We start from the raw sequence: 14,021 nt of genomic DNA on the forward strand, positions 1-14,021 counted from the left end.
CTTCACTTTCACTTTGTAAGTATAATTAAATTATTTACGCGACAATGAATCTATTTATATATCTGATAACGCGTTTTTTTTTAAGAGAGATGTACTTATTTTTATATTATTTAAATTATGGATATTATTTAGTTTCACGTCTAAGGTAACTTTAAATTTAGTAAAATATTTAATATTGCCGATCAATACAATAGGTTAAAGTGTTTTAAATATTTTTTCCGGTAAAAATCTGATCCTGCATAAATAAAATCTTGTATGAAATAATTACATTTGACAAGGTTTAAGGTCAAAAAAGGACGTGCAATACTTGAAAGTCATGGGTTTGAAAGAGATGGCAGTATTACAAAAGGTAATTCGGCTATTCTACATGAGATGAATAGGGGTGGATTAAGTTTTTGCAGATTAAATTCTTTTACATTAGTATTTACAATTTAACATAACATTGTTAAGCAGGTGTTAATATAAAAATAAATTCGCTTGGTCTTATTAAAAGTTGTCATTGAAAAAAAAAAATACAAAACAACACATTTTCCATTTTCTTAAGATATTTCTCGTGTATAGTGTTTAAAATATCGATTACTTCTCAATTGGAAGTGCGCAAGTCAACACTCGATACATGCGCACTTCGGTATTCCTAGATTTCATCAAAAATATTATGGCACGATATACCTAAATAAAGAGCCCGTAGCATGTTTACTTCTACGATATATGCATATTGCCAACATGTCATTGGACATTGCTGTTTCTAATCTGTTTAGATTTCAATCAGATTTTATGACGGCAGACGCTGTTTTATAATTGGTACTTTCAGCGTTTGAATGAATAATCAAGAACACGGACTTTGTTTTCTTCGAATTCAATTATGTATACTGCATAGTACGACTCGTATTTTGCAAAAACATCTAACTTATAAAATATTGAAAATAAATTACAAGCAGCATATATTTTTATCATATTTTTTATTTATTTATTTGTGAATCTCCAAGTTAATTCTAGCATTTCAGCTATTGTCTATGACGAGTTTAAGTTGTGTATACCCCTGACATTCGAATTAAAAAAAACCATTGATGACATTTGACATTGCCAGGCAAATACAAAAGCGCGCGAATTTTTTTGGTTGTGTTTATCTTGTAAGTGGTGCATATTTTTAAACTGCTTTCAATTTAAATTTCTAATTTAATAGTTATTAGTTCTCGTTTTGTTGTTTTCGAAATGTGTGAGACATATGATGCCGAACCGCTTGCTCTAAAAATAAAAGTAATTCGAAAGTATTTAAAAATAAAAATTTTGGAAGATAATGTACAATTTCAAGACCACGAATTAGAAAGAAATCATGTATATGATTTGATTAAAAGGGTTGTTTCACACGGAGAATCACATTCTGCTTTAATAATAGGACCTAGAGGTTGCGGTAAAACAACCGTGAGTTGAACATTTAAATAAAGTTTTAGTTAAATACTGTATTCGATCAAGTTCTATTTCGCTCTTTACAAGAACGACGTTGATTTTAAAAGTTGAATGCTACTTTTTCTTGCTATAAGTTATATTTACGATGTTTTATTTTCAAACGTAAAATCGAGTAAAGTGAATGTTTACTGCTCAAACTACTTTGTGGAAGATCCGGTTACGTTAAGTCTTTATAGGAGAGCTTTCTTTAAAAATAATGAACTATTATCAGTAAAAGCTTAGTGGTAACTTGATCATTATTACTTTGAATAGTTATTTACTTAGATTTACATATTAGGCAACTTTATTTGTATAATTTTTTTCTATAATTTTAGTTAATTAACTCTGTTCTTGAGCAATTAGAGAGTGAATTAGACTTAGAAAATGATTGTCTGATAGTCAAACTCAATGGTCTTTTGCATCAGGATGATAAGATTGCCTTGAAGTCTATAACAGCACAGGTATTGTAGTCTGATTAATAAATAATTATTAAAACTAGTTACTTTTTGTTTAATTTGTAATTAAAATGTTTAATTTGTGATTTAAGATGCAACTAGAAAATGCAGTAGGTGATCGTGTCTTTGGTACTTTTGCTGAGAACCTTAGTTTTTTATTAAGCTGCCTGCAGAGTGGGGCTGACCGTAGCTGCAAGAGTATGGTTTTTATATTAGAGGAGTTTGATCTATTCTGCCACAGTGGAAGGACACAGACATTATTGTATAATTTATTTGATATCACACACAATAAACAGGCACCTATGTGTGTTTTAGGTAAGCTTTGTAAATATTTTATTTTCTGATTGTTAGAAGTTTTTAAAATTAGGCGAAACTCTTGCACATTTATTTCTGCTTTTCACAATATTGATGTTATTTTCTGTTAATTATTTTTGTTCACCTTGATTTAAAAAGATTCAATCCCAATTGCCATTAAAATATTTTCCCAAATCATCTATTGAAGAAAAAGGCACACCTTTGAGAGAGAAACAGAGCATTGACTGAGGATAATATTTTGGTGAAATGCAAAAATTTCTAGTATTGGAAATAAATTTATGAAAATATATATGTGTTTTGTATATACAGGTATAACAAATCGTTTGGATGTTATGGAAATGTTGGAAAAGCGTGTCAAATCTCGTTTCTCTCATCGACACATCTTCATATTTCCTAATGACAATATAAAATCTGTAGACAATTATAAAGTACGATTAATTCAGTTACTCAGTGTGCCATTGTGTTTGACAAGGAAATGTGGAGGTACAACAAAAAAGAAAAGAGGAGGTCGAAGAAAATCTGCAAGTAAGTTGGTGTTTTGACGCATTGAATGCATTCAATTATGCTTTAATTTTCACTGTAATATGTAAAAATTGTAGTGGCACTGGTTATGTTAAGTACCTGTAGGTTTCGTATTGACAGATATTGTTCTCTGTTTTTTCAAAGCAAATGTCCCCACATTCGATGACAATATGTGTAACTGCAGTTGAAGTGCATAGTAATAGTTGATTTAATACCTAATTTAAAAAACATACCTTTTATTTAGCAGTAACTGAAGAAGAAATGGAGGTAGAATTGAATGATGATACAATACAATATGCAGTACCAGCTAAAGTGTTGACACGATGTAGGGTAGACCCGAAAAAGTTTCAAGAATTTGATGAAAACTCCCTTGTATATTGGAACTCACATATTTTAAGCTTGTTGGAAAGTAAAGATATTGTTAATGCTTTGGAAAAGTTATGTTATGTTACAGTCAATGAGCAGATATTTAGAAATATTTTGGTGAGTACTTTATACATTATTTATGGCTGTTTTTTATACAACTCAATTGTATATTTTTTTTAATCGGACATTGTAATAATAAATCATTACTTTTGTGTAAGTAACATTATCTCAGCTCTCCGAGATCGCCCCGGATAAAACCAGCTACATAGAGGGGTTCTTTGGTGAGTTGGTTGGAGGGGTCCATGACCTACTCTCATGCAAAGAACGCACTAGATGTAGAATTGTTGAAACCAAAGCCCCTACTCCTACTACGTAGTAGTAATATTAATATAATGAAATAATTAATTAATTTGAAATAATTGTTGAAAGTAATTGAAAATAATGTTTTTTTTAAATTAATAATTTTTTTCTCAGTTTCAAGTTGTATCACGCTTGAACGAAACGAGTCCCCATATAGATGTTGCGGGTTTCGTAACAACTATAGACAACACCGTGGGCCCGGAGCACAGAGTGAAGGTGTTGCAATCATTGTCCATTCTAGAGTTGTCTCTGGTTATCGCCATGAAACAGGGCATGGAGATATTTGATGGTCAACCGATGAATTTTGAAATGGTTTTACATAGGTAAGTATGTCATTTATATTATTTCATATGATTTCTTTTATATTGTATCTGCCTTAGTCACTAATCTACGACTAAGGGACAGTTAATCTACATTAAGATACCGCTTAATGTCAATACCGGTACAATAGTATGACAACAGTCTCTCATAATATGTAGTAAACTTTATTTCAGGAATGTATTAAAGTTTATATAAATATGTTTCATTAAATTAGTTATGTTATTAATTTTTTGTAGGTACAAAAAATTCGTTGATAAAAATTCGTCAACACAAACAGTACCCAGACCGGTGATACTGAAGGCGTTTGAGCATCTTCAAGAGTTAGAAGTGATAATGCCGGTGAGGAGCACAGACTCTATCTACTGTACCGGAGATACCACAACCAGTGGTGTTCAGAAGGAATATAAACTTTATACTCTCGCTGTACCTGAACATGACCTTAAAGAGGCTGTCAAAACATCGAAATCTTTGCCCACAGAAATTAGCTTTTGGTTTAATAATGAAATTTTTTAAATATAAAGATAATTTAAGAATTTGGCATTGTTTATTATTTAACTTGATATATGTATATGGAGGGTCGATGGATTAGTGGTTAAGCACTTGACTTGTAATCTGCAGGTCCTGGGTTTGAATTCCCCCATGTACAACTGTTTTTCTATGTACATATGTACATTTATCCGGTGTTCTTTTCTTACGGTGAAGGAGAACATCGTGATGCAACCTGCACATATCTGCGAAGAAATTCAATGATATGTGTAAAGTCAACCAACCCGCACTTGGCCAGCATGGTTGATTATGGCTTAGTCATCCCTGACTTAGGGTAGACTCCGAGCTCGTAAGTGGGGACAGTGAGCTGATGATGACTGGCATATTGTGTAAATCTTTTTTTAAACTTAATTTTCCCACCTTGGAAAATTCTAATGATTTGTAAATATGGCAACACATTCTCATTACTTGGTCCTTACTTAAAGTAGAGGAATAGTCTCAATAACAAATTTATTTAATTAACTCTTATAAATTAATTAATTAGGACAAATTAGCGACATTTATGAACTAATCTATCCATTTTATATTAACATTAGCAGTATTACTTCTAGATATATCGTCTCGATAGTCATCTTCCGTATATCGATGTCTGAATCGATCTTGACTCGCGTTGATTTCACCCAATTCTTCAAGTTCGGTCACCGACAGATCCTTGAACTTCTTACCTTTTATATCTTCCGGTACTAACCGTATCACATTAGTTTTTTCCTCTTGACCTTTCTTTTCGTTTCCTTTTTTAGGTTTCGCGTCGTTTATCTCTTGCGCCATATTGTCTAGAGCACGGTGGAGGTCGTTCTCAGGGTTGCCAGGGCGTTTGTTCAATATTCCATTATTTTTAAACGTCTGTCCGATATTATCGGTTTCAAAGGCATTGTTTGTGTAATTTTGTAATGTGGGCGTTGGACTGGTTTTATTTTTCCTTTTCGCCTGTATAATGCAAAAATGATTATAAGGAAAGAAAAGAGACAATCATTATATTAAAGCACTTGTATGAATGATAAGAAATTACAAACCTCCTGTAATTTATCAACAATAAGGCTGTGACCAGTGTTGACACCGATATTGCCAACTTCCTCTATACTGCTGGATCTATGGAAAGGACGTAGTGCTGAAACAGCTCGGGAAACTCCTGCCTATAATCATATTATGTGGTTAGAAAAACATTTGCTTAGTGGTTGGTGTGGTGTTTTACTCCAACGAATCGTTTAATAACCAAGGGATTTCGCATATGATCTAAATCATGATTTTCACTTCTACAGCGATCTTTAGATCTCTTAAACGAAGACTTCATTAACTAATAAGTTCCGAGTAGCTTATTCAGGACTTATACATTGCGAAAGATCTTAGTATGCGAAATCTATACAAATGGAATGAGTAATGGTAAACAGTTATCATGTGAGCAATAGACCTGTCCGTGTCGTATCCTGTGCTCGGTGAGGTCTGCTCCGAGCAGCTCGTTGTAAGGGTCCATGCGGATGGGCAAGACGCGGTCGATGAGCCACAGCAGTGCCATGGTCACCAACGCGCCCCACGCTGTTAGACACACCCCAGTCAGTGCCTGCACGCCCAGCAGGTACCAGCCGCCGCCTATAACAAAATATAAATAATCAACATTTCAAATTACTAACTGCCACACTTATCGTTGGTTTCTGAGACCAAAATCCCTGTATAAAACATATCGTCATCCTTCTTATTTTCTTTGGCTAAACAGAGATACTACGGTTCCAAATAAAAGACTACTGCACTCTAAATCTATTAAGTGGTCCCCTTAGGGCGGATTTAGTCTAAGAGAGTCGAGAAGTCTAAGACAGAGAAGATTTAGTACTCATAGAGACAATTTAACTAATCAATGAATGGCTGATTGTGGTAGTGAGTGTATCTATAATTAAAATTAAAACATACCTTTAAATAAACCTGATCGGCCATTGGTCGTTTCCATGGGAATAGGATTATCAGCAAAGAGTCCAACAGCTAACACCCCTGTCAGAAAAAAATTATACTACTTGCAACGAAATATGAGCTTGAGTTGGCACGTGGGCCATAAGAGTACAGTTGTCTGTAATGTGCCAAATTAAATGCCGGGTGTTTCGTCACCGTTTCCACGGAATGGCTTACCTTTAAATGAGGGGGAAAGGGAGAAAACATGGCCTTTATGCGCCTTTTTATAAAAAAAAGACGAAGTGTACCCCAAAGTCCACAGGCGCCGTGCACCGCGGATGCACTGACGGGGTCGTCGACACGCATCTTGTCGAACAGTATGGCGCTGCCGTTGGCGATGGCCGCACCTATCATGCCGATCACCAGGGATTCCCAAGCACGGTAGAGGAAACATCCCGCTGGAATATGATCACATAACTACACCGGGTTCCAATCTAAATCCAAAACCATAGACAAAGTGTACATTAAGGTAAAAACTCGTCAATTCCAAAATATTCTTGATAAAAAACTTTATTCGGATATCTATATAACATTAGATACTCTTATTTAAAATTGATCGATTAATTTTATATTTAAAATTTTCATATAATAATTGAAAAAGTGGAATCATATTATAATGGCCGCCATGAATTTGACGTATCTATGTTTCGGTGTTGGGATTCTCACTTTTTTAGGAATATCAGGAATGTACCTTAATTACCGCACTCAAATGTTTAATAAGTATAAATTTTTCATATAAAATCTTCACTTAGTGCATTAAGTTCTTACCAGTGACAGAAACCAGCGCGCCCAGTACACTATTGATCATTTCCATAACCTCTGCTCTCCCTTTGTTTTTGATCATTGTATAACTGAAATAAATTAAATCTTAACAATATTTGAGGAAAAGTTAGAAGAAGAAAAAAGATTTCTAGATGAAAATGTTTATAAGAAGGTAAAATTAATGTAACTAACAATATTCCGAAGCATCCGCCTCCAAAAGAGCCCATCATCGTCATAACTGCTGCTCTAGCTGCGTACTGCCACTTCGCTCCACTTACCTACACATACAAAACGTCTCTTTGTTGGAACAAATCTATTATTATTCCTTTAAATTTTTATTTTTTACCACAGCTCGACTTTTTACAAATCAAATTTCTACACTTCAATGCCTATTTATTAGTAAACATCCGAATTTAACGATCAAAGTTTGAATAAGATATACAAATCTCTATTTGATTTCGCAAATTGACTTTCGTATGATTTCAAAGAAACCTGTACTCTGAAAGTTAATGCTATGTTTTATTAACCACTGATTTATAGGGAATGCTGTTTAAATAAAGATGTAATGCAAAAGATTTCGAAATTTAAGGATAAAGAGTCACGCGAGGACACAATGGCCTCACAGTTATAAGATTCATGATACAATAACTATGATGTTTCCTCTTCGTCCAATACAAACCACTTCGGAACTGGTTTTTACGGGAATCTGCATATAATTCTGTCGCAAGTCAAGTAAAGGACTCGTTATTTTATAATTATCTTAATATTATAATAAATTTATAAATATAAATTATTAGTTTTTGTATTACGAAAGACCGGGTCCATTCTAAAAGCTTTCAGTAACAGAAATATATTTATATTACTTCGAAATGATGTACGTGAAAATAATCCTTTTGTGCCAATATAAAAACAGTCTAATTTAACTAAAGGTTTTTGAAGGTTAAGGTGACGTTAAATATTGAAAACTCAATATTGTATAATTAACATACATTAAAATAAATCCAAACGCTTTTCCTCTGAGACCTCTGAAGTAGAAAAGACAGGTAAGTAAAGTGGAAGCATAATAAAAGGACTTAACGACCAATTAGTATTTAAACAGCGCTATTTACATGAGCTACTAATGCGCTCATTTCAGTTTGATTGGTCGTAAACGACGCGATTTTAAAATTAGATGTATTTTCAGGTAATGACAACCATTTACCTTGCACGTTAGTAATAAATCATGACAAACCAATGTAATGAAATATATAAATGTAAATGAAATGAAAATGCTCTGCATCAATATAAAATATGATATAAAAACGTTTCCAATTTAAATGAATGTTTGGTTAAAGATATAACTGCCATTGCTTTGTTTAGTTTAAGAGACAACAATCTTATAGATGAATGGATTGATGGATGTTTGTTTGAAGGTATCTCCGGAACGGCTCAACGGTTCTTGATGAAATTTGGTACAGATGTAGAACATAGTTGAAAGAACACATAGGCTACGTATAAAGTTTTTTTTAATGCCGCGCGGACAGAGTCGCGATCGACAGCTAGTCAGAGAATAAGGAGGCTATGACACTACCTACTATCGATTACTGACCTGTTGCCAATTGCGGTTTGTAGAGATTTTAGATAAGAAAATGCAAGCTTACCCCGTAAGTGCTTCCAGAATTAAAGGCCAGCCAGCCCCACCAGAGGACAAACGTGCCCATCACAGCGTTGACGGGATTGCCCATTGGCAGGGGCGCAGTGCCGCGCGCATACCTCCCCAGTCGTGGTCCTAACATCAGAGCCGATGCAAATGCTGATGAGCCTCCTATGAAATACATATTAAAATATTACTGACCCACTCAGAGTCTTGAAGTTGTCTTTCTTAGTTACCAATTAAAGACTACTTCGTTGTTTCGAGTATAGTTAAAAGGGGAAAGCAAATTTATTTCGCAAAAGTAAGTTGCAATGGCGGTATTGAACGACCAATACGAACTTATATTATTCAGAATGGTGATATGATAAATAAAGGCTGGCTAAAGGATGAGAGATGGGTATTTTAATTGTGTCGGAAATGTAGTTAGGTACCAATAAGATGTACGGGCCCGGAGCCGGCGATGTCGACGGCGCCAAGCTTGTTCAGGAAGCCATGTTCGCCCCACACCCAGCCCGCAGGCACGCAGTACACGATTGTGTTCAGCAGTGAGAACACGCAGTACGCTTTGAAGTTGCATCTTAAACACATATTTGACAAACATTCGGACTCACAATTTTTACACTATTATTGGTAATGAAATGGTGTATTTTGTTAACATTTAAAAGTAATATATACCTTTCAGCCATAGCACCGCTGACAATAGTCGTGGCGGTAGTTGCGAAAGACAATTGGAAGAGAAATGACGCAAACACCGGGCCCATGAGCGCATCACCGACTGGAGGATCAAGCAGGAAATCACCCACTCCAACAAACGGGTTAGACCACGTCCCCTGACCGAACGACAAACCGTAACCGAAGATCCAATACGTTAAACCTGAATTTTGAAGCAAAAAAATAAAATAAAAACAGGCTACAATAAATAAAACTTCAACAAAATAAATATAAAACAAACCGCCGAGGGAGATGTCTGCCAAATTCTTCATCATGATGTTAGCTTCGTTTTTGATAGAGACACATCCTGATTCCAACATACCAAAACCTAAAACAAAGATAACATTGCTAAAATCTTTAAGGCGATCATACTGGAAAATCTTAGTAGAGTAGTTTTTTTTATGTTGTATTACTACTGATTTTATTACTCGTAACTCGTAACGATCAATGGGTCCAACTAATCTTGAATTTTAATTAAAGTAAAAAAAAAATATTTATTCAAACGACAAAGATTTGCCGTGAATAATGTCATCAAATTTTATGACGATAATATATTTTGGCCAAGTCAATATTTGGAATTCTAAGTATTTTATTTTGGATGCGAATCTCGTACAGGTACAGCTTGACAGACTTTAATTGGATGTAGGCAATAAGTATTGGGGCATGTACTTTATACTAATTTTAGATATTCAAAATTTAACATATTTAGCCCTAATTTTATTTTATAACATTTTTACGATTCACATGATAAAACTTATACTCGACCTTTTTACTTATGAGGAAAATTAAGATTTTCCGTGAGATATTTAAAAAACATACAACAGAATAAATTTATAATTTAATTTGTTACTTACCAGTCTGCATTGTGAATATAATAAAGGAGGATGTCAAAATCCAGTTGGTATCTTCAAGATCGATTTCGAAACTCTCCTGAAGACTTACGGTGGTGTTTGTTAAGTTTGGGGACCGGAGCCCGATGCGCGGGAATAATGTCCAGTTTGCTTCCATCCTTCGTTATTATCTCTTTTTTTATCTCAAACAACGTTATAATTAAAAAAATATTACACGGAAGCCACGCATGCACTAAATTTTTTTAAATCTAATTGCACATCCTGAAGGTTTGTTTAAATACCAGTTTGTTTTTATTATTGTGTGGCATAATAGTAATTTATAATTAAGTAAAATTACATCTTAAACAATGCCTTTTATAAAAATAAAAAAACTCAATACGACCTGTACATTTTTAAATTTGCAAATTGAACGTAGCGATGTTTTCCCTCTGAAAAAGTCGCTTCGAATGAAACGTCAGTCATTGTCAACAGTCGTCTTATAGCCTGAAGTCAGGGTTGGCGCGTAATTTGTCGATGATTACATTGAAAAACAGTTTTATTTTTAAGGTGTATTCGTGATCCAAATCCTTAATTGGGTTAGAAGACAAATAAGATACCGACTTTAGTGATTTTTTTTAATCGAAAATGTCAAGTGGTTTTCATCTTTTATATTTCTTCAATTAAGAATAGCTTGCTTACGTTCTACTCGATGAACGATAGCAAAATCACTTATAAAAGTTACAGTATAGGTGTAAGCAGCAAATAACAAACATATAAAGCACATTATTCATACCTATTTATAATACTTGAAAGAGTTTTATTTAATCAAGTATTTTTTTCGCCGCCGCCGAGACTAGCACGGTCGGACACTATTTTTTAAATATTTTGTATGCTGTAAACGCGTTTTTTTGACTAATAACTCATTAGGCCCTTTAGTCTGTATTTTTTTATTTTGTGAAAATGAGTTAGTTATTTTGATTTTTGTCATATGATTGATGTGTACAGTTATTACAATAGTCCATTTTGTATATTGTGCTTGTAGGAGGAGCATCTCACAACACTTTACACAGCTCGAGGACTCTAGCAGCTAGCATAGCTCCTATCCACATGTAAAGCTTGTGTGCACAGATTAACCTCGGCTAGTCGGGTTCGCTCCAGGGGATCAAGTTTCACACACACCAACGCCACGGCACGTTTTTGTTGCCATGTCTTTCAAAATATGAGCTAATATAGCCTAAAGTACTATTTAACCAAGTATTAACATGTCCATTTGTATATATATACACACCTTGGGGGCTAGACAAAGTAACATTCTATAAGCGAAGTCGCTGATCGTAAAAGTCAAAAATGTATGGAAGTGACAATAGCTTTCGATATGTCACGTATTTTTCCTATACATTTTGACACACTTTGTCGATTACATACAACTACAATTCGACTGTCTACAAAACAGTTTAACATTAGGTGGGTTTAATATCCATTGCCCAAGCAGTCTTAACAAGTGACTTTAATAAGATTGCTTATTCGTATTTCAATAGATCAGTATATTAACCCCCTTCTAAAGACGATTAAAGTATTGCCGCTTGTCTTAAATTTAATTCAAGTTCCGTACTACAGATTAGATTTAGAATGCATACAAGGAACTCGCAGAAATAGAGTAATCAAAATATATATTATTACACGACATATTTATATGTAACTAGCTGTCGCCCACGTCCCCGTCCGCAGTTAAAAAAACTTAATGCAAAAACCAAAAAAAGTAGCTGATTCTCAGACCTACAGAATATGCCTATAAAATTTCATAAAAATCGTTCAAGCAGTTTTGGAGGAGTATGGTAACTAACATCGTGACACGATAATTTTATATGAGATAAGTCATACGCCCCGACTTCGCATGGAGATGAAAAACATGTTACATATCTGACCATAATTTTTTTTTAGTCATTAACACAAAAGGTTCTACTTATACGGTTTTGATTTGTCGACCTTTTCAGTTGTAGATTGGGACATTTCGACATTGATTCGTTTTTCTTTTTATATTCCTATATTTAACTAGCTATCGACAACGACTCCGTCCGCGCGGAGGAAAAAACTTATTAGCCTATTTGTTCTTTCAGAATATGATCTACATCTATGTCAAATCTAAACGGGATCTGTTGAGCCGTTCAGGATCCATCCATCCATACATACATCCAAACATTTTCATTTGTAATATTAGTAAGGACTAGTAAGATTAAGTGCAGGTAGGGTTGCCAGGTCGCCAAAGCTACTAGCCGGACAGACCAGCCAGTTTGGCCGGACAATTGGGTAGAAAGGTCGGACACCCTATATTATTTAGGATTTTGTCTCTGTATTAATAGGTACACTCTTTTGGGAAATGTAAAATGCCGGAAAACCGTATATTTTGGCCGGACACGCAATCAAAAAGCCTACCTATGTCCGGGTTTTTTCGGCCGCCTGGCAACGCTAAGTGGAAGGCACTTATAAGCATATAAAATCTTTATGTAGTAAGATCTCATATAAATTTTGACGTTATAAACATATCGTATGTAAGTACATGTTTCCCTTGAGTACAACTGAATCGTATTTGTTGGGAGTTAATCTCGCAGTTTTAAGGTGACCTTGTAGGAGTTAACATTGAATACTCGTGACATTGTGTCTAATTAGTGCTAAACTGTGTTGATAACACATTTTTATTTGACTTTACATATATAAATAACATGTCTCAGTAAAATATTCTTTGGCTGGATTGTACTTCGCTGACATGGAGATTAAAATATTTGAATTTGATGGAGCTTATGAAAAAATGCGAAGGAAAAATTCACATCAATTTTTTTTTTCAAACAAGTAAACAAATGTTCCAACTGAAGCAACATTAGCCTTTTGTAAATTGTTTAAAATGACATTCATGACTAAAAAAACCCTGAAAGGTTTTTCAATTTTTAAATGAAATATCCATTTTAGTTTGAAAATTTCAGTAGCTTTATAGTCTAAGATAATAATTTGTTAATATGCTTTATAATTAAAAGAACATTGTTACCTGCCTTAAATACGTTTTTAATAAATAACTTATTTCAGCAGCATCTGTTGGAATACCTTAACATTTAGAAGACTGAGTCAAGATGCATAACAACTATTCGCCCCTAGGTGGCGTTTTTGAGATTGCGTCTATTTGGTAATAGATGTCGTTAGATGTACAAAATTAGTCTGATTACAATGTCAGAAACTGCAATAGGTTTGAGTTTAGATATTTTTTATATTATAAGGTAGCAAACAAATAACGAGCAAGCGAGCATTTGCATTCGCCGAAATAGCGATGCGACCGTTACCGCAGTTGTGTATATTTTTTGACGGAGGACACAAAGTGAATTTTTTTACCTTACTATGTATCCTCTCCGTCGTCAAATGATTCCCATTCTTTCATTATAAGAAAAGGGTGGAAAGGGAGAGAGGACTAAAATTGTACCTCTGGCAGTCAATACATACAGAGGAAGTGTATAATTATTTCCACTTCCACTTCTGTGTGGTCGTGGTATTTGGTGACTGGTGAGTCGAGCCGGCTAATTAGTACAGCAGTTGTTGCTGGCGTCTACCACCTATTTAACCAAAATATTCTTGATCCATTATTTGTTTTGTAAGAATAATTTTTTGCAGTTGATCTGAAGAAAAGCATTTTCTCGGATTTTTCACATGTATTAAGATTTTCATGATTCAGGTTCAGTGTAATAATTGGAATAAAAACAGTAGCAAAGCCTTACGTGTGATCCAAGGTGTTGCTAAGAGATACAAACATAATTTACATAATTACGTAGGAAT

General features: G+C 34.2%; 2 protein-coding genes across 3 annotated transcripts; one reads left to right on the plus strand and one right to left on the minus strand.

The window, feature by feature from the left end:
- Positions 1-1,122: 1,122 nt before the first annotated feature.
- Positions 1,123-4,312, plus strand: LOC106715233 (origin recognition complex subunit 4). 2 transcript variants are annotated; one of them, XM_014508470.2, is made up of 7 exons: positions 1,123-1,422; positions 1,782-1,907; positions 1,994-2,216; positions 2,526-2,741; positions 2,983-3,221; positions 3,579-3,787; positions 4,022-4,312. In XM_014508470.2, the coding sequence occupies exons 1-7, from the start codon at positions 1,213-1,215 to the stop codon at positions 4,296-4,298; spliced, it is 1,500 nt and encodes a 499-aa protein (XP_014363956.2). In that variant the 5' UTR covers positions 1,123-1,212; the 3' UTR covers positions 4,299-4,312. The 2 variants fall into 2 exon arrangements, with proteins under 2 accessions (XP_014363956.2, XP_045538487.1); XM_045682531.1 differs by having other exon boundaries at positions 2,986-3,221.
- Positions 4,313-4,838: 526 nt separating this feature from the next.
- Positions 4,839-10,537, minus strand: LOC106715231 (putative ammonium transporter 2). Its single transcript, XM_014508467.2, has 12 exons — positions 10,230-10,537; positions 9,617-9,703; positions 9,340-9,538; positions 9,096-9,241; positions 8,672-8,835; positions 7,224-7,309; positions 7,038-7,120; positions 6,518-6,667; positions 6,234-6,311; positions 5,740-5,918; positions 5,345-5,464; positions 4,839-5,258 (listed from the first exon to the last, which is right to left on the minus strand). Exons 1-12 carry the CDS (start codon positions 10,381-10,383, stop codon positions 4,839-4,841), a joined length of 1,866 nt encoding a protein of 621 aa, XP_014363953.2. The 5' UTR covers positions 10,384-10,537.
- Between the last annotated feature and the right edge of the window lie 3,484 nt (positions 10,538-14,021).

Source organism: Papilio machaon, chromosome 19, assembly GCF_912999745.1.
Source record: "Papilio machaon chromosome 19, ilPapMach1.1, whole genome shotgun sequence".
Lineage (NCBI taxonomy): Eukaryota > Metazoa > Arthropoda > Insecta > Lepidoptera > Papilionidae > Papilio > Papilio machaon.

Excerpts from the sequence above, each read along its gene's own strand:
- LOC106715233 (XM_014508470.2), top strand. The coding sequence starts at position 1,213 with ATGTGTGAGACATATGATGCCGAACCGCTTGCTCTAAAAATAAAAGTA. Across the intron at positions 2,217-2,525 it reads GGCACCTATGTGTGTTTTAG|GTATAACAAATCGTTTGGAT; the intron begins GTAAGCTTTGTA and ends TTGTATATACAG. Across the intron at positions 3,222-3,578 it reads AGATATTTAGAAATATTTTG|TTTCAAGTTGTATCACGCTT; the intron begins GTGAGTACTTTA and ends TTTTTTTCTCAG.
- LOC106715231 (XM_014508467.2), bottom strand. The coding sequence starts at position 10,383 with ATGGAAGCAAACTGGACATTATTCCCGCGCATCGGGCTCCGGTCCCCA. Across the intron at positions 9,704-10,229 it reads TATATTCACAATGCAGACTG|GTTTTGGTATGTTGGAATCA; the intron begins GTAAGTAACAAA and ends TCTTTGTTTTAG. Across the intron at positions 7,310-8,671 it reads ATTCTGGAAGCACTTACGGG|GTAAGTGGAGCGAAGTGGCA; the intron begins GTAAGCTTGCAT and ends TTGTATGTGTAG.